The sequence below is a fragment of the Equus quagga genome, chromosome 1, assembly GCF_021613505.1.
Source record: "Equus quagga isolate Etosha38 chromosome 1, UCLA_HA_Equagga_1.0, whole genome shotgun sequence".
In the NCBI taxonomy this organism is placed as follows: Eukaryota; Metazoa; Chordata; class Mammalia; order Perissodactyla; family Equidae; genus Equus; species Equus quagga.
In genome coordinates, this window is record NC_060267.1 from 149,560,784 (window position 1) to 149,580,751 (window position 19,968).

Consider the following 19,968-nt stretch of genomic DNA (forward strand, 5'->3'; position numbering starts at 1 on the left):
TATTAAAATCCTTCAAGAAGACCTGAGACAGATTCTTGAAATTATATAAGACAGAGAACTGAGAAACCTCCCCTTTGCCCCCTCACATGAAGGCAGGAATTTCAAAGGGCTATACCCACAGAGAAAGGGTAGATCAGAAAAAAATTACCCAGCAACATAGGAAGTCAACAAAGAAGCATGTTATCTCAGCGTCAGTAAGAATTTTGTTTAAAAAAAGGTTTGCCCTTATAATTCATAACATGAGCATATGCCTCACATAAATTTAGGGCTCAAATTACATTACTTAGGTGGTATTAGGTATATTAACATCAGATAAACAAGACAATAAAGTCAAAAGCATTATTAGGAATAAGTTCAGTACATAATGTTTAACATTTGCCAGAAAGATATAAAACTTAAATTTTGCACTTAATAGTTTCTATCTATATAAACAATTACATGAGAAATTGATAAATCCACCCATGATGAGTGTGGAAGATTTTAACACTCGTGTCTCAGCAATGACTTGACCAAGTAAACCAAAAAACTGTAAGACTAAAGAAGATTTGAAAACACAATGAGTTTGATTTACCAGACATGGAGAACTCTAGACTCCACAATTAGAGAATGCATAATATTCTCCGGCATACAGAGAACATCTATATAAAGTGACCACATAAGGAGATAAAGCAAGTCTAAAACACGAAAATTACAGGAACACAAGAATGGTTTAATATTAGAAAACCTACTTATGTCATTCTCCAAATAATAGATTTAAGTTTAAAAAAATCAAATTATCTCCATTGATATGAGAAAACATTGATAAAAATTCAATATCTATTCCTGATTTTTTTAAAAATCTCAATAAAACAGATATCCAGTTCCTTAACATGATAAAATCTTAATCCCCAAAGCTGATAGCATATGCAGCAGAAAAATCTAAGAAACATTCCTAGAGTCAAAATAAAATAAAGATTTCCAGTATCATCATGACCATAGAACATGTCAAAACAACTAGACAAAAGAATGAAATTAGAGGTATAAAATTTAGAAAAGAAAAGGAAAAAATTATTTATAGGTGATGTGTTTGTATACCAAGAAAATCTAAGAGAATCAACTAAACTATTCTAAATAATGAAAGAGGTAGATTAGATACAAAATCAATAAAGTAAATACACATGAACCACCAATGATTTGAAGAGAGAACAAAAGAAATAAATCCATTGTTACTAGCAACAGAAGAAAAAATACCCAGGAATAAATTTTAAAGATATATATGCAAAATCAATACAATAGAGAGAAACAAGGATAACCAAAACAAACAAAAGGTACATCTTCAGTGTAAACTAGGAGATGGGAAAATGCACAAAATTAAATCACTTTTTAAATTTGTAAATCAAATTTGATTTGTAAATATGGTCAAACACTCCCCCAAATGGCAAAACTGGGACTAGAACCCTCAGATATGCTGAATACACCAGGAATAAAGGGGACTGCTAAGGGCCCCATCCTGAGTGAAAATGCTTTAAGCAAATCCGAAAAGAATGAAATGGAGTGAGGTAACAACTGCCTGCTGATGATAAAGCCAAGCCAAATGGATGAGGTCGAGCCACCAATGGGTCACAGGAAAACGGAGTGCTGAGAGGCCTCATCCCAAGAGGAAGCTGCTGAGAACAAGAGGCAGATTAATTACAAGGGCAAGAATGCTGAGGAAATAGAAAAGAGAACTGAAAAGGGGGGAGAACCTGAAGGGGGGTGAGTACCCAGAAAACACCAACAGAACACAAACTCTAAAAGTAGACACATCACTTGAAAAGCAAAGGCTGTGAGGAATTCAGGGAAACACAGGTACAAAAGCAGAATCCTTCCTAAACCAGGATAAGCTTTGAGAGCCAGAGAAGTGAAGCTGTGGAGGGAGCCCTCACACGAGGCCTGGAAAGCTACCTGGGCCCATTTCCCCACCCAGGAACCTCTTGCTATTCCTCCACTAATATCAATTTCAATCAAACTCAAGTAATTGAAAAGGCATCCCACCTGCCTCAACACAAAGAAACCATTACAAAAAGGATGAAAACGAGCGGTGTAACTTTCCAATAGATAATGAAAATTCACCAAAGAAATACTGCCACATAGCAGACGAAAACAGCACGCTAAAAAATCTAAAATAAACTTAAAAACTTAAGGACACAATCATAGTAATGTAGACAGTGTTAACAAAGTGAGTAACATATGTCAAGGACTCTAAAATGGAGCTGGGAGGCCCTTCAGGAAGGGGGGTTTATGCCACAGCCACCAAGTGTTAACTGAACTTTTGAACTTTACCTGACACCAGAGGTCACATTTGGAAGCATTCGTCATTCCAAGAACGGACAATCTGCCTAGATACAACCCAGGGACCAACTACGTGCTGGCAAGTCAGCTCACCCCAGGCCAGAACCAATCACTAGCTGTTCAATGTAATCCTCTGTGGGCCTACGTTCTTTGCCTTTATAAACCCCTGCCTCCTCTGTCTTCCTCAGAACACATCTGAGTTTCTCCCCGAATCTATGTCTCCCCAAGTGCAATTCTTGAGACCTCAAATAAACTTTTGCTTCTTTTGCAGTTTATGCCTCCTATTCATTGACAGTACTGAAAGAACACAAAATATGAAGAGAGGACCAGATGGCCTAGACAACAGTGTTTGACAGCCTGATAGCAAAAGAATGTGAAACAGGAACTGACAGAACTCAGGGAAGAAAGTGAAGAAAAACATGAAATCATTTAAGAAAAGAAAGACTGAAATATTTATTCAAGGAACAAAAAGGGGATAATAGACATCACTGTAAGAAACATACAAAACAAGAAAAAGTGAGGAAAATTCAACATGGCAGTTAGGGAGGGGGAGGGTCATTACAAATTAAAGATTTATGAGACGTGTCAACCAAATGCAATGTGAGGACCTTGTACAGATCCTGACTTGAACACCAACTATAAAAAGATACTTTAGAAAAAAATCAGGGAAAACTAAACTAGGTTTGGATAATATTAGGGTACTAGTATTAATTATTAATTCATATTAAGTGGTATTAATTTTGCTAGATGAGATGACATTATGGTTTTAATTTTTTTTTAAGCCTTATCTATTAGAGATACATACTAAAATACTTGGAGAGGAAATGATAATGTGAGATAGCTATAAAATACTCCAAAAAAATAAGAGGAGAAGGGGAATCAGATGAAACACAAATAGCAAAATACTGATAATCACTAAAACTGGGTAACGGATACTTGATGATTCATACTTTTATATATATGTCTGAGTTTTCCACAGTAAATACTTAAATAAAATAAAATTCAGATAGAAGAATAAAGCAAGAACAATCATGAAAATTCACAAAATGAGAGCTGACAATATCTATCAGGCATTAAAACATTCTAAAGTGTCATTGACTATAATGGTATGGAACTGGAGCATGAACAAACAGGCCAATGAAATAGAATGAAAAGTTCAGAAATAGACCCAAATATATATGACAACTTTAGTATATGCTAAAGTCAGACTCTCAAATCAGTGAGGTAAAGAAAGTCATTATAATAAATGGTTTGGGGACAACTGGGTAGCCATTTAGAAAAATAAAAATTAGATCCATACTTCACATCACATATCAGGATAAACTCCAAGTGGATCAAAGATCCAAGTATAATATATAATAAATTACAGATGTATTCATACTTTGATTTCAGCAATCCCATTTCTAGGAATTTAAGATATACTTGCTGCTATGGAGTGAACTGTGTCCCCTTAAAATTCATTTGTTGATGCTCTAACCCCCAAAGTGATGGTACTTGGAGATGGGGCCTTTGGGAGATTATGTTTGGATGAGGTCACGAGGACAGGGCCCTCATGATGGGATTAGTCACCTTAGAAGAGACACCAGAGGGCTTGCTCTCTCTCTCCCCACGATGTAAGGACACAGCAAGGAGCCTGGGTGCAGGCTGTGTGGCCAGCAGTGTGCAGGCCAGGAAAAGAGTTCTCACCAGAACCTGACCATGCTGAAACCCTGGTCTGACTTTCAGCCTCCAGATCTATGAGAAAATAAATCTGTTGTTTAAACCACCCAGTCTATGGTATTTTGCTATGGAAGCCTGGGCTAAGACACCTGCTGAAATACAAAACACCACGCATACATAATTATTCACTGCAGCATTGTTTGTAATAGCAAATCTTGGAAACACACAAGTATCCAGCAATAGGAGACAGCAATAAACTGGTTTATACAAAAAAGTACAATGCAGCTCTGAAGAAAAATGAGGACGGTCTCTCTATTGCTGTATTAAAATGGAGAGATCTTCAGGATACACTTTTATATAAGAAAAGCAAGATGCACAATACTGTATATAGCATTTACCTCTTATGTAAGAACGGGGAGAGTTAAGAATGTGCATTGTTTTTGTGTGTATGTATCTGTTTATATTTCAAAGAAAAAAAACTTTGAAAGGATTAAAGAAGAAACTAATGAAAATTACCTCTGGGGCAGTGAGAAAAAAGGATGAAGGGAACAGGATAGAAGGGAAAAGGTAGAGAGACAGGTTAAAGTGAATACTTTTATATATAACTAATTTTTCCAATTTTTACTTGGAAATTTTCAAGCCCACAGAAAAAATGAAAGACCAGAACAATGAGTAACAACAGACTCTCTACCTAGGCTCAACAACTGCTACCAATATGCCATACTGCTTTATCTCTCTTTCCCATACATACGTATGTACACATACCTTTTTTTTTGCAGAACCACATGAAAGTAAAGTTTAGACGTGACGACTCCTCTCTAAATACCTCAGCATAGATCTCCTAATGAGGACAATCTCTTTAATACCTACAAGCTACTATCACAACAAAGAAAACAAATGATACTTTCATAAAATCTGTTTTACCATCTTACTAGATCCCTCATTAATGAATTAAATAAATCTCTGACATTCTATATGAATCACACTTTTTTATCTATATTTTTTGTCCTTTTGAAAATTGTACTTTGGCAGTTTTAGAGATTCCACCAAGATGATCAAGTGGACCCACCTTTCCGGAGCCAAATAAACTGCACTGTCCACAAAGTGCACCTCATGAGCTGTATAAGGCCAGGTACAATTTTTCTTGGTCCCAGAAATGAATCCTAAGCAGCAATTTTACCTTTGCTGCTATCTGACCTATTGTTTTGATTTTCCTGACTCTGTGATTTTATTTTTGTTTCTGGTTTGCTCGTGGCCAGTAAGTTTTTTCCCACTGCTGACAGCAATGACTGGAAAGTTGGTTTAATGGTGTAACCATCAAACGATCTCTATCAAATTCACTGGGTACTCTACTGAGTGAAGGACTACGGAGAATATGATTTATTGGAAATCTTTTTTTGTCTGTTTTTTCAGTTTGCCTATTTCTGAGCTCGAATCAAGTAAAAAAGTATCTCATGCCTACCGGAAAGAGGAATAGCCCTTTGAGATACAAATTGGTGTTCATGTTTTGTGTTAACTTTTCCCCTACGACTAAAGCTGTAAAACTCAAGCTACAAACTCTTATATGTCTATAACTTTACGAAGTCTTTCTCTCTCAGTCTGAGTCTGAAATAGCTGCCTTTTTCCAGAAGGGATTTTAAAAATTAGATTAAAATTTCAAAAGAAACTCTCTTTGACTCATTTATAGAGACTAAAAGGGTTTACTTGAATCTAATAGTCCCAGAATTCCCAGAAAATAAACTAAACTCCTAATATTTTAAATATGCTAGCCTAAAAAAAGTCTTTCCCACAAAAACTCCTTTCTCAGAAGCATTTTTATATAAGAATCTAAGTTACTGCAATCAAAGTGAATCCCTGGATAAATGAGATACATTTGATAATCTGAGTTTTATAAAAAAGTATTTTGTCAGTGTGGAATATAATACAAGCATATATTTCATTTTTTATAAGATTTGGGTTGCTTTTCTCATGAAAAGACTAATTAATCTGAACTTCCTAAATGATACTTGCATAGTATCTTCTAAAATCCAGTCCATATTTAAATTTCCTTAACAGTCCTCTTTTTACCCTCTGCTTATCAATACTCAAAATACAAATAACTCATAAAACAGCCCTTGCCTATGCTGTGAAGTTGTCCCAGATGTCATCACAAGTTTCTGACCACCTCAACGCCGACAGTATGGACAACAAGTGCACAGAAGGTACTCTGCTGCTTACAAGATCTATTTATATATATTACCACTGGCCTTCTCAAGCTGTGAAATTATATGCCCCAATTTAGACCAAAGCTAAGCCTTCATTAAGTTAAGCACTGCACATCCTTTCTGGAGCATGGTAATTAATTTAGAATATTTTATATTAAAATAAGCATGGATAAATTTAAAAGAGAACTGAATGCAAATTTTGCATGAATTTTTTTACAAAAAATATGAAACTTCAAAAAGCACTCGGTAAGTAAAGCCTAAAGATAAAAACAATAATTTGTCTGTTGATAGGGGCAACAAGAGGAAAGGTTTTATGAGCAAACCTGGGAATCTCACTAAGAAAAAAATAGAGATCCAAATTACTTAAATATTTATTTCCCAGAGACTCACCTGTAACCTTGCAATCTCTTCTCCAAATTTCTTCTGCTGTTTTGCCAGGATAGACTGGTGGTACTCAGCATTGGCCTGCATGATACAGTGCTTTGCAGCCAAGATGGGGAACACCTCCTGGAAATAAAAATACTGACCAGGGGAGAGTCCAACCACACAAACCACCACAGACAACATAGGATGCAGGAAGGAGAAGGAAAAGGAGACAGAAATTAGAATTACCCCATTAATGGTTTAGAGATAGGTTAGTCATTAGGTGTAAACAGAGAAGACCACATGGTTTTGCATGGCTTGGATTCAATTAATTCAATTTTTCTCTTCCAATTAAAATTAAGGCTTTTTTTAAACTGTTAAGTGAAGCCAGTTTAAGTTTTTACAATTCTCTTTCATGGAGCCATGAAGTCGACATTTTGTTTACAAAGAAGAAAGGAAAGCATGTATTAGAAAGAGAAGCAGAATCGACATTCACAGAGGAAGACCAAGCACAGGGCTTTAGAAGCTTTCTTATGAGCCCTTACCCAGCCCTCAGAGTTAACTAAACCACCATTACTCACATATACTAATGAAAATGCTCTATAGCTGACTGTTTCATCATGTTTAAAAGACAAAAGACAGTAAAGTAAGTTCCCACTTACATTCATATCCTAAGAGACTTTTTAATAAAGATGATTTTTAGCCATATAAACATTATTTAGTATCACAAACACTAACATTTCAGTATCATATACTCAAAAACACATGGTAAACAGACAAACGTACTAAGTCAACGACTAACATGATAAAGTGTTATTTTGCCCTAATTTGTTTTGAAAAAATTCCAGTCAAAATTAATTTGAAAAGATTCAAAAACATTAACCAGAAAAGCAGTTATATTGGTAGAGGCTCTTCCAAAACGTCAAACTGCAGCCTGCAACCTCACTGTTTTCAGGAAGTACATGCCATAGAAAATCCAAGAAATACACTAGACAATCACTGTCTAGACAAAAAAATAAGAGAATCAAAAACTGAATTACTACCTTGTGTGCTTTCCTGTCTCCCAGTGAATAATTTCCTAGCTTCCTGGATCACTACTTGCAGATATTCCAGTTTTATAACTAGAATATGAAAATATCTTATGAGCTTTATTAGTAAAAAGGCAAAAATAAAAGACACCTAAATCTCAAACTGCACCCATGCCAATTCTCAAGGTAAGACTGCAGCAACTTGGTACTTCAACAGGAGATTTTCAAGGAATACCAGGAATGGTACAGAAGCAGTTTCCAAGTCTTTGTAGGTGACCTTCTTCTCTCCGTGACAGGACTGAACTAATGGCCCAATGGATGTAACGGTACACTGTGCAGCTGAATACGAGGTCTTTCAGATGAAAAAAAGGTGAGAGGAGGTCCCAAGTCTCTTTTTAACAGTAACTCTATTAATACCCAAGAGTCCTGGGCAAATCTCTATTGATCTCTTGGTGTATTTTAAATCTCCAGGAATCTTCACATTAATTCCTTATTGTTCGTTTTCTGACTAAACTAATGTTGTAATGTTGATGTACTTATATGCTTTTTTTTTTTACTTTACCACAAAATTGTCTGCAATTTCATAATGTACAAAGACTCCTGAATGACTTATAAATCTGTAAATTCCCCCACAAAAGATCATGTAGCAAATAACATATGCTATCATATGAATGAAACTAATTCTCTGAACATTTCTGAGAGTTGTTGAAACATACTACATTTCACTCAATCTGTAAGTTTCCTTTTTCAATCTTAAATTCTGAATTTACTTGTTCATCAAATCATCTGCTTTGTCATTTACAAATGAGCATCACTGACTAGTGTTTCCAAACGTCACTTCAGAAAAGTCTACATTAAAACTATTAATACTTCCTGTGACATGTGGTTTAAGACAGTTGTTTTCCTTAGCTGTCCAACAGCCGCCCAATTTTCTATCCCTGTTGGCAAAACTTAATTCTAATCAAAGTATGAGATGAATTTGTTTTCTTTTCCTTTTGTCTTTATGTCTGTTTCTGCGCTTTAAGACTGATCTTTAAGAAAACAGGACAATAATTAAAAGTGTGAATAATCAACATGCTCAAGTATTCATGCTTATACCAAATCACCAGTGATTCAGAACTACACAATGACTTGATTTGACAAAATTATTGGAGACAGATTTTCAAAAATTTTCAGAAAAAGTTTTAGCTTGAAAAGACAGGTTTAGTAAAGAGTAGAGTCAAAGCCATTCCCTAAATAAATATATAAGAATTTTTCATGCATCTTAAATAAAAAACTATTCCTACAAATAATATTCTTCAAATGCCTCTCCTAAAATTTCAAACTTCTTTACAGAACATAATTGTCAATTTGCTTCTTGTACACAAAAATGTCCAAATATTTCCACATGCAAAATAACCCAGTGTTTACAAAAACAATAACTGACCTTGGGGAGAGTATCTTTGTATTGACACTGTTTAAAAGCATCACCAAAATAATCTGCAGCCTGATTAGCCAATTTAGCTATGATGGCATCTTTCATTTTATCTGGAATAAAATATTAAATTGACCATTATAATTAAAATAAATATTAAATAATCTGATATATCATAGCTCAGTATGGACATTGACATAAGTCTGTACATTTATCTAAAAAAAAAATCTTCATTGATGAAATCAATTCTTCTGCATAAAACTTAATTATTCCATATGCAAATCCAAAGAATCAGAAAATAGATTAGTGACTGCCAGGGGCTGAGGGAAAAGGAGAATGGAGAGTGGGTATGGGATTTCTTTTTGGCATGATGATAATGTTCTAATGCATACTTTAAAAGGGTGAATTTTATTGTATATGAATTCTATCTCAACATAAGCTGTTATTTTAAAAGAAAAAATTATTCCAGTTCTGCCAGCCCCAGTGCCCTAGTGGATAAGTTTAGCATGCTTCACTTCAGCAGCCCAGGGTGGGTTCCTTGGCTAGGACCTAGACTGCTCTGTTAGTCGTCATACTGTGCTGGCAGCCTACATACTAAAAAATAGAAGAAGACTGACACAGATGTTAGCTCAGGGCAAATCTTCCTCAGCCAAAAAAAAAAAAAAAAAAATTATTCCAGCTCATAAAGCTTCCATATGATGACTGCTCCCTTATTTTCAATTTCTCTGCTCTTAACATATTCAGTGCACATTCCAATCTCTCATACTAACTTACATGCCTTATAAGAAATGTTCTTTTCCCCTCATTCACAGGGCCAGGGACTCTGCCTAGATGGCTCCTTCTTGACAGTTACGTCTAGTTTAAAGGAGATCTTCTTAAAGAATCTTTTTGAGTAATAAATCTAAAATTAGCATAACTCCCCCTACATCCTTATCCCACAGCCAGATGACCAGCCATTATCACACAATCTATCTTGTTTTCTTTATAGTAATTACCCCTCTCCAAAATTACCTTGTTATCTTACTTATTATCTCCCCCACACTAAAATGTAAGCTTCCTGAAAATAGGAATTTGTTTGTCTGCTAACTCTATTTATCTAGAGCCTAGAACAGTGACTGCCACACAAGTAAATATCTGCTGAATGACTTTTTGACATACTACAAATCTACATAAATACTACTCTGGAGTTCACTGTTTTAAGACAATAGCTAACAATCCTTTTCATGAAACACAGCCTACATTCTTATACGTGCATTTGTACCACCTTAAGTTCAAAAAAGGAAAGCTGAAAATTTTCAGTAACACGTGTCAAGGTCAAAGAGGAAAGCTATACACTGAGCATATTATATTCTAATCATCTTCTTATTTTAACAGCCTATCACTCCTTTTCACATTCAACAAAATGGCGAACAAATTGGAATTACCTCTTGTGGCTTTTAAAAAAAATACTTCTTGGGCCTGTGCCAGCATAATGAGACTGAGGGTCCCAACAGTATCCGGAGATATGTCCACAGTAGGCTCTCGATTTAAGGCAGATAAAACTGTCTCTTTAATATGTAAAAAGGCACCACTAGCAAACTACAGGAAGGAAAAAGAGAATTTCTTAAAAATCTAGGAACTCAGCAAGACGATTTTCTACTATTACACACAAAATTATTTCAAATGTTAACTCAGTTGATCATTTACTGTATTTAAATTTTTATATTGTGCAAAACAGATCTAAAACATCTGACCTACAGATGATAAGGGTATCTTTCTAAAACACTATAGAATAAAAGGAGATTTAACAAAGATTAAAAGTAAATTGCAGCAAAAAACAAAGTAAATTAATGGGACGAATTGATTAAACATTTTTAGCTACACTTCCTCAAAACTAACACAAGAATAGAGGCAAGGATAAAACATTACTAAAATGTTTTTAGTACTAAAATGCTCTTGTTTTGGTCCCAAACAAATTCCTCTCTCACATAATTAAACATGACACTTAGGGGAAACCCCAAATGGTAGAGATCCCCAGTCCTCTAAGGAACAGCATTACCATTCATTGCTAACGATTTCTATTTGGCTTTCAGAGCCCCCTGGTGAAATGTTCCCCATCAGATTTTTCTTCCCAATTATATTTTGCTGAGGTTAACACTAAAAGAACTTTTCTTTTATGAAACAAATGATCCCGGATAAAAGAAAGACGTCAATCCGGGATTAAAAGGTGGTGTGGGTTAAAGAGAGAAGCTTTGCAGGGACGACTCAGGGTTAACTGTATTAAAGTGAGCATCGTGTTTCCTGCAGTCATGAAGTATCGTAAAACTAGAATATCTGCAGGGAGTGATCAGTTGGGCTTGCTTAGTAAACTAACAGAATCACCGACAGAACAGCAAGAGATCCAGTTTCTCATTCGTAAATTGGTGCTGGATACCTACAGAGGCTAAAGAATTTACCCAAGGGTACACAGCTTCTCGGTGGCAAACAGCCTAAACAAGGTCTTCAAATACCACTAGTTCTCCTCCCATCACACTAAGTCACCTGCTGTGAATCGGAGGTTAACCACAGAATGGAATGTGTCCTCAATAATTCAGAATGCCCTCTAAGATCTCACATGCCAACTAACTAAATAAAATTTTACTTCATTTTCACATTTTTAAACATTTGCCATTTACGGACTCAAAAAGAGGAGGTATATGCATCATGTTTGTCATCTGTGTCCCTCCAAAACTGTATGGCAAGCCATGATTTGAAGCACACTGTTTGCTTAAAGCCTATTTTTCTCTCTGTTTCTTAGAACAGCATTCCTTACCTCTCCCTTAAACTTAAACAATCTGAAAAATTCAGACTCCACCTCTAAGACAAGCAAATTCCAGAGGATGGGAGACAGTGGAAGGACCATTAGGAATTCCACAAAATTTGGAAAGAGAACACCTGAACCTCCAAAGGACCATTTTCGTAACACTTCTGACCTCTAGTCTCCTTGTCTGTTAAATGAGAATCACGTTATACAACATGTATCACGCTCATCTGAGAGTAAAATAATGTACAGAACACACTTTGTAAATTATAAAGAAACATAAAACATGAAAATGTAATTATAGATGATACCACTTAACAACAATCACTTACGTTCTTTAAATTGAAACAAAAAAAAAGCTGAGTAAATAATATGCCATATTAGTAAATAACAGAAAGTAAAATTTAAATTTAGCTAACTGAAGAACATTACAAATCTGACCACATTTAAATATGACCTCTCCACAAGTCTCAGAGTTAAAATTTTCTTGCCAAGAGGTCTTGATTTTTGCGACACTGGTGAAATTTTACGTGTGTCTCACTCTAAGGAAAAAAATATATAAAAATAAAGTACAAATTTTTTAAATGAGGTCATTTATTTACCAAGGATTTCATCTCAAACATTTAATCATTTGTTCTCCCAACATATTGAGCCTTTATTATGTGCCAGGCACTGTGCTAGGTGCTGGGTATAAAGGTGAGCAATTTATCTAAGGGCTTCAAAAATACGAATCACCTCATTAAAAAGTAGATTACTTTTCAAAAAAAACCTATGGGTAAAGAAACATCTATAAACCTAAATACAAATTATTTTCAATTTAATCCAATGCAGTCTTGATCATTATGTAGTAACTACTGTTCTGCATACCTGGTAATGCTTAGCAGCGATTTTCAATCCTTCATCATTATCCAGGTTCTGTTCTGCTGCGATCTGGCTAGCTAAGGCTGCACAATTGAACAACACACAGCTCTTTTCATATCCTAAGCTTGCAAGAGCTGTAAAAAATTGAGAAGAAAAAATTTATCAGATTATTTTTCCTAAAGAAAATGAATATTTCAAAGAGAAATAAATACTATGACCTCCATCCCACGGGCTCTCACAAAAACCAGTTTCCAGACCTGTTTTCTCACCCATAATATGCTCCCATATTTCTAGCTGCCCTGCCAGGCATTTATTTCCACAACAATATTCCCATCACCTAAAACTCAAAAGATCAATAAATTCTTCTTTCCTTCCCTTTACGTCCACATTGCTATTAGGTTCAAAATGAAGTCATTCTCATGTCTTTTCTCACTTAAATTCAAATAAATTTTTTCCATTTTTCCACCACCTCTCTCAAAATTGTAACTTCCCACCACATTTAAACCAATTCCTCACTACTCCAAACCTAAGCCAATGCAAGCACCTCCTAGATGGCCATCCATGTCTCACTCCCTAAGCCAATGCATCTCTCAGAGGGCTAGCAGATTATCTGGCTAAAATACAACTACGACCAAGAATCTACACATCTCATATCCGCCGGGATAGCTACTTTGGAAAAAAAACAGAACACAACAATTATTGGCAGGCATGTAGAAAAACTGGGACTGTTGTGCACTATTGGTAGGAATGTAAAATGTTGCAGCTGCTGTGGAAAACACTATGGAGGTTCCTCAAAAAATTAGAAATAAAATTGCCATATGATCCAATAATTCCACTTCTGTGTATATATCCAAAAGAATTGAAAGCAGGGTCTCAAAGAGATATCTGTACACTCATGTTCATAGCAGTATTATTCACAAAGCCAAAAGGTGGAAACAACCCAGGTGTCCATTGATGGATGAACACAAAAACAAAATGTGGTACATACATATAATGGAATATTATTCAACCTTAAAAAGGAAGGAAATCCTGTCACATGCTATAACATGGATAACCCTGAGGACATCACTAAGTGAAATAAGTCAATCATAAAAAGACAAATACTGTATGATTCTACTTATGAGGTATCTAAAGCAGTCAAATTTACTGAAACAGAAATAGAATGGTGGTTAACAGGGACTGAGGGAAGGGTGAAAAGGGGAGTTGTTTAATGGGTACAAAGTTTCAGTTTTGCAAGATCAAAAAGTTTTGGAAAGCTGTTTCACAACAATGTGAATATACTCAATGCTACTGAAACCATACACTTAAAACTGGTTAAGACAGTAAATTTCATGTTATACGGTTTTTACCATAATTTAAAAAACAAGACAAATTCAATCAGAGACATTCAAGGTCTCACATAATGTGCCAGACATTGAGCCCAAGCAAAATAATCAGAAGGTTCCTTACAAAAATACTGAACAAGGCATGTAGGAGAATCAGAACACTACAGTTGTGTGTTTGTACCAGAGTCCCTGTTACAGCATTTTAGTACTCTCCCTTGTAATAACGGCCAGTTTTCAGTTCATCTCCAACTCAATTCTAGCCTCCTCACCCTAAAGTGAAGCAGACATACATACCAGCTACTCTAACCTACTTTCTTAAATAAATATATGAAAAATCAAGAATAACCAGGATGTGAAGAGAGCCTACAACAAAATAAAGATCAAAGTGAACTGATAAATTAAGCCCAAAGTAAACGAAGACAATTCCAATAACAGAAAAAACATTTCAAAGATCCTAATTAGCATTCTTAAAGAGATTCAAAGATGGTATACCTATAAAACAAGAACAGGATGTTATAAAGACAGAACAATCCATGAATAAGAAAAACCTCCAGGAAATTAAAAACCTGACTGCCGAAAGTTTTTCAAAAGATTAGAAAATAATATCTAGGCAGCCAATAAAGTCAAAGAAATGAAAAATCTAAGAGTTATGAATGAGAAGCTCAGAACAGCCAACATTGAACTAATAAAGCATTCCAAAGAGAAGAGAGAAAAAAGAGAAGAGGAAATTATCAAAGAAATGTACAAAAACTTCCCAGGGCTGAAGGGAGATATTAGTCTTCAAACTGAAAGGGCCAATAATACATGCCATACACAAAGAATAAAAACAGAGCCAATTAGATCTTTAAAGATTTCTAAACAGGAAGGATAAAGAGAAAATTATAAAAATCTTCCCAAGAGAAAAAGAAACAGGTCACCTACAAAAGGACAAAAATCAGACTTTTCATAGGTAACATTGGATAGTAAAAGACAAGGGAACAACGCCTTCAAGTTCTAAAGAAACGTAGCTCTAATTAAGTCAACAAATATATATTAAGGGCAGTATGCCGGAAAAAAAGACAGCAAGGGACAAAACGGTAAGCAATGACGTCAGGGAAGTAAAAGCCAACTTACACTGTAAAGCCTTTAGCTTTTACTCTAATGAGGTGGGAAGTCAACAGTTTTGAACAGAGACTCACTCAGCCCACACAGTGGACAACAGACCGCAGAGAAGCAACCCTGGTGGAAGCAGGAGACTAGACAGGTAGCTGCTACAGTAACGTACTGAGACGTGATGGCGGCTCTGACCAGAATGGCAGCAGTAGAGGTGCTGAGAAGTGACTGGATTTTGAACGTATTTTAAAAGAAAATCTGATAGGATTTGCTGATGAATTAATTGAATGCAGGGGGGAGTGAAGTGAAAGTGTCAAGAATGACTCCAAGGTTTTTGACATAAGCCCCAGGTGCCAGAATTTCAAACCAAACTCATGTGAGGACAAAATACAGACATTTTCACAAAGAAAGGATTCAGAAAGTTGACCTTTTCTCTGAAAGTTACTTAAGAATATATTCCAGCGAAAGAGCTAGACACCATATCCAGAAAACAATAGCTTTAACCTAAGGGAGCAGTGACAGTCCCGGATGATAGTTATGCAGCAGCTTTGGATAGCAAACAGTCCAGATTCAAGAAGCCATCGGAAACAGGAGTCTCGCAGGAAAAGGGGTGACTCCAGAGAGAGAAATAGTTAAGACTGAGAGTTTGGAATACCTTCAGAATATGGTAAAAGCACAGAATGTGTGTGGTGGTGAAGCAATTAAAACTTCTAAACACACACACAGAGAGCAGCACGAGAAAGTCACAATCTAAATATTAAGCAACTCGTCAACGCTATGACAGAAGTCAGTAGGTTTCAAGAAGAATGAAATATATTCCAAACAGATAAAAGTAAACTTCTTCTATATAAGACATATATCCGGTCTATTGCATTTCCCATAAACATTATCATCCCAGGCTGTGATCTGTCATTTTATTTTGACAATTTCTCGTGTGTAAGAGATTCTATGAAAATGTTTTCTTGTAATTAAATCTTTTCTTTTTCCCTTTATTATTTCTTCTATCACATCTAAACTTAAATCAGGTTCTCTTTAAAATAAATATATAACTGTCCTTTTTGTAGAGTTCTTTTTTCTTAATATTCAACTCCATTCTTGTTTTTCACCTGAGCTCTTCTTTTCACTAAACTTTCCAAAATGAAAACAGCTTGATTATAAATAAAAAGTTTTTCTAAAATTCAAACAATTGTTAAAAAAAAAAACTACAAAAGAAAATAAATTAAAAATCACCCAATAAGCTACCTCCCAGAGTTACCCATTGTTAATTTTTGGGTGAATATCTTCAGAAATAACTACATATATGTTCACACATACAATTTTTCACAAATTGGATACTATACCACATTCAAATTGCCTGGAACACACAACTCCAGGAGCAGTAATCACGCTGGGTTCTACATGAACGGTGTTCCAAGGAGACCAACTCTAGGGCCCCTTGAGTTGTACAATGCAGCAGTTCTGACCTATAACAGGTGTTTTGTTTTTTTTGTTTTAAGGATTGGCACCTGAGCTAACAACTGTTGCCAATCTTTTTTTTTTTCCCTGCTTTATCTCCCCAAACCTCCCCTGTATACAGTTGTATATCTTAGTTGCCGGTCCTTCTAGTTGTGGGATGTGGGACACCACCTCAACGTGGCCTGATGAGCAGTGCCATGTCCGCGCCCAGGATCCAAACCCTGGGCCGCCGCAGCGGAGCACGTGAACTTAACCACTCGGCCACGGAGCCGGCCCCTAACAGGTGTTTTATTCAATATCCCCTGGACATAGCCTCTCATGTCAACAAATACATATTTGCATTATCATTCTTAGTACTCTAAAATTACATAATATTCTAATGAATGGGTAGCCCATGCTTTATTTAACCAAGACATTACTGAAGGACATCTAATTCACATTTGCTACTAGAAATGCCTTGATGAACTACCTCCTGCTTTATTTATGCTCTTAATTTTTTTGCTTCCCACTTCTTCCAAGAACTTGGCTCATCACTTAGCCTATCCCACGTGAGTACCTCCTAGTTCTCCCACATCTGCTCCTTATTCTCAGCCTATCAATTTGCTTGTCACAACAGCACTAAAAATCCTTTTCTTGACTTTGCCTCCCTCTCAGCATAATGTTCCCTTTATCCTCAAATCTTTACTGCAATTTTTCTGAAATGAACAACGCACATTTGCTGTTTCCTTTTCCTCAGTTCTGGTCCACCCCTCAACTTGATGCAATCTGGCTTCCTCAGCATGCCCCTGGTGAAACTTCCTTCACTGCCAAATTCAGTGACTTCTCCAACCTCACATGACTTGACCTCTGCCACAGTGACTCTTTCCATGATGTTCCAATCTAGATGAATAACACAGCCACTTGGAGACATTTTCAAAGATACTAATTCCATTATTAGTATCCCTGAAATTTCCTCCTATCACATCTGGCATTCTCTATCTTTATCTTTAAAGATACATCTGTATCTTTAACATTTTCCTCAGGTAATTCTAATGTGCAGCCAAGTTCAGGAACCACTGGACTACATTATCTTTGAAACTCTTCTGGCACTCAATTCCATGTCTCTGTTTTTCCCTGTTTGCACCAAGATCCTAAAAGCTTTTTCTTAATCTCATTCCCAGAATCTCTTCCTCTATTTCCCCTAAATGTTATCTTCCCTAGCTCCGGTTTTCATACTTTTCCCAATCTATAGTCTACTAGAGGGGATAAATTTATTATCATTTAGTGATAATCATTCCCAAATCAATGTGTCTACATCTTTTGAGGTTTAAATCCATTAGTTCCAAATAACAAAGACAAATTTCTACCCAGACATAACACAGAAAAGTCAAGCTCAACCTGTGTATTGAAAGCAATAAATATCCAACAGGTCAAACCAAGTTACAAATCTTAGAGTCCACCCTCAATTCCTACTCTTCCTTCTGACAGATAGTGGGCAGAACCAGTCAGTTTCACCTGAAATGTCTCTTAAACCCATCCTTCTCCTCTGACTCACATATAAGACCTTGCCTAATCTCATCATCCTTATCAGTCTCCTAACTGGTCTGTCTCTCCCTAGTCTCTGGAGTTAGGCTTTCTGGAGTCAGATCCAGCTTCATTCAATCCTTGCCAAATGATCTTAGAAAGCCACTGAATCTTTCTAAACCAGTTTGCTCAATTAGTAATCACAGTGCCTTTCCTCAATGGGTTACTGGGGAATTCAGTAAGGTAACACATGTAAAGCCCCTTCCACAGTCCCTAAGTGAAATAAGTACTCAATAAATGTTAGTTAGCTATTAACATATAAAAAACAAGAGTAAAGTTCATAATATATTTGCAACTTTTCATAATCTTCTTTCCAATGTCTTCACCCTCCATAATCCCCAATTCAATCTATGGTTTCAAGGCTTAACAATAATTACATTAATATGTATTATATATAATTTATACTGTATCATATTATGTAATATGATACAGTATATATTCTATAATGCATACATACTATATATAAGATACTATAAATATTTATATTTGCATAAATAAATTTGCAGCTAATATTTAAGCACTGTTCTAAGGACTTTACATGTATTCACTCATTTAATCCATATAAGAACCCAATGAGATATATCATCCTTCACAGTACTATTCCTCACTTCATAGATGAGAAAATTAACGCACAAAAAAATTAACTCGATGAGCTGTACATAAAAAAGCATCCACTCTTCTGACCTTTGGTTATACTGGTCTACCTATAATGTTATTTTCTACCTGGAAAAAACAAATTCATCCTTCCAGGCCTAACTCAAACATTGCTTGCTTTCAACAGGCAGCATTAACTTCTTCCTCATCTATGCTCCCATAAGTTTGTTCATAGACTGATATACTACCTACTGTATTTTAGAACGATCAACTGTCTTCCCAACCAGACTGAGTACAATCGCTTTATTCATTTTTATAACTAGGACAGTGCCTGGCAAGGTGTAGGCTCTCTACAAATATTTGGAAATTGCATTAGAAGTTGAAAGCTAAAAAGAAAATGAAATGTAAAAATTTTTATTATTTACAAAGTCATTAGGAGAGCATTTTTAAAAGCCAAAAACAATACAAAGTGGTTAGACCAAGTTTCTTATCATTTTTATTAAAAAATTACATACCCAATTTTACAGATCCTCCAAAAAGTGAACCTTTATCAAAAGCATCCTTCCAGGTAAATGTCAAGCAGATCTTGACAGAAAGAGAGAAAATAGAAAATTATGTTACCTTCCTGGATCTCATTAAATATTTAGTCTTTTTTGAATAAAATTCTACAATGAGGAAAAGGACATAGGCTTCAACTTGCTATCTAAAACATTATCTTCCCTAAACAACCAACTCCTTTTCCTGGACCATAAAATTTTCTCTTTTTAAATTAAAATACTGGCAGTAAGAAATTTCAAATGTTCATTCTGCCTCAGTAATTGTACATATATTGTCTTCTGCTGAAAACGCTATCTTACTCATCTTTACAAACACACAATGGCTTGAACACAACAGGCACTTAATAAATGATTGTCAAAGCCAGAGATGCAAAGGCAACAAAGTAAGTACGACAGGTTTCCCAGAAGATAAAATTAAAAACTTGTGAAGATTCAAGTCATATACATATGTTCACCTTTCTGTATGTATGTTACACATGACTAAAAATTTACTTAATAAAAAAACTGCATCTCACTCTCCTAAAATATTCTACATACAAAGGTTAAAAAGAACTTAGCCTCTTTTAAATTATGTATTGCAATCCAATACAAAAATGTTTTAACTCTGGATTAGAGAATTTTCCATATACACCAAACCAGAGAAAATAACATAATGAATTCTCAGTTTTAGCCTTTTGCCCTTTTTGGTTCATCTACCTCCCACTTTCCCTACACTCCTCCCACACACATGTACTTTTTTCCTGGAGCATCTTAAAGCAAATCTC

The 19,968-nt window shown here is 35.5% G+C and overlaps 1 protein-coding gene across 2 annotated transcripts in view; it reads right to left on the reverse strand.

Moving 5' to 3' along the window:
* Positions 1 to 19,968, reverse strand: part of PDCD6IP (programmed cell death 6 interacting protein) — a 69,682-nt gene that overhangs the window by 36,619 nt on the left and 13,095 nt on the right. The window contains exons 3-7 of one of the 2 annotated variants that reach the window (XM_046652887.1): positions 19,163 to 19,232; positions 12,625 to 12,752; positions 10,403 to 10,556; positions 8,991 to 9,091; positions 6,564 to 6,695 (exon numbers count right to left, since the gene is read on the reverse strand). In XM_046652887.1, the coding sequence (XP_046508843.1) occupies positions 6,564 to 6,695; positions 8,991 to 9,091; positions 10,403 to 10,556; positions 12,625 to 12,752; positions 19,163 to 19,232 (585 nt within the window). The remainder of the gene's footprint in view (positions 1 to 6,563; positions 6,696 to 8,990; positions 9,092 to 10,402; positions 10,557 to 12,624; positions 12,753 to 19,162; positions 19,233 to 19,968) is intronic. The other variant, XM_046652896.1, reaches the window with a different exon arrangement.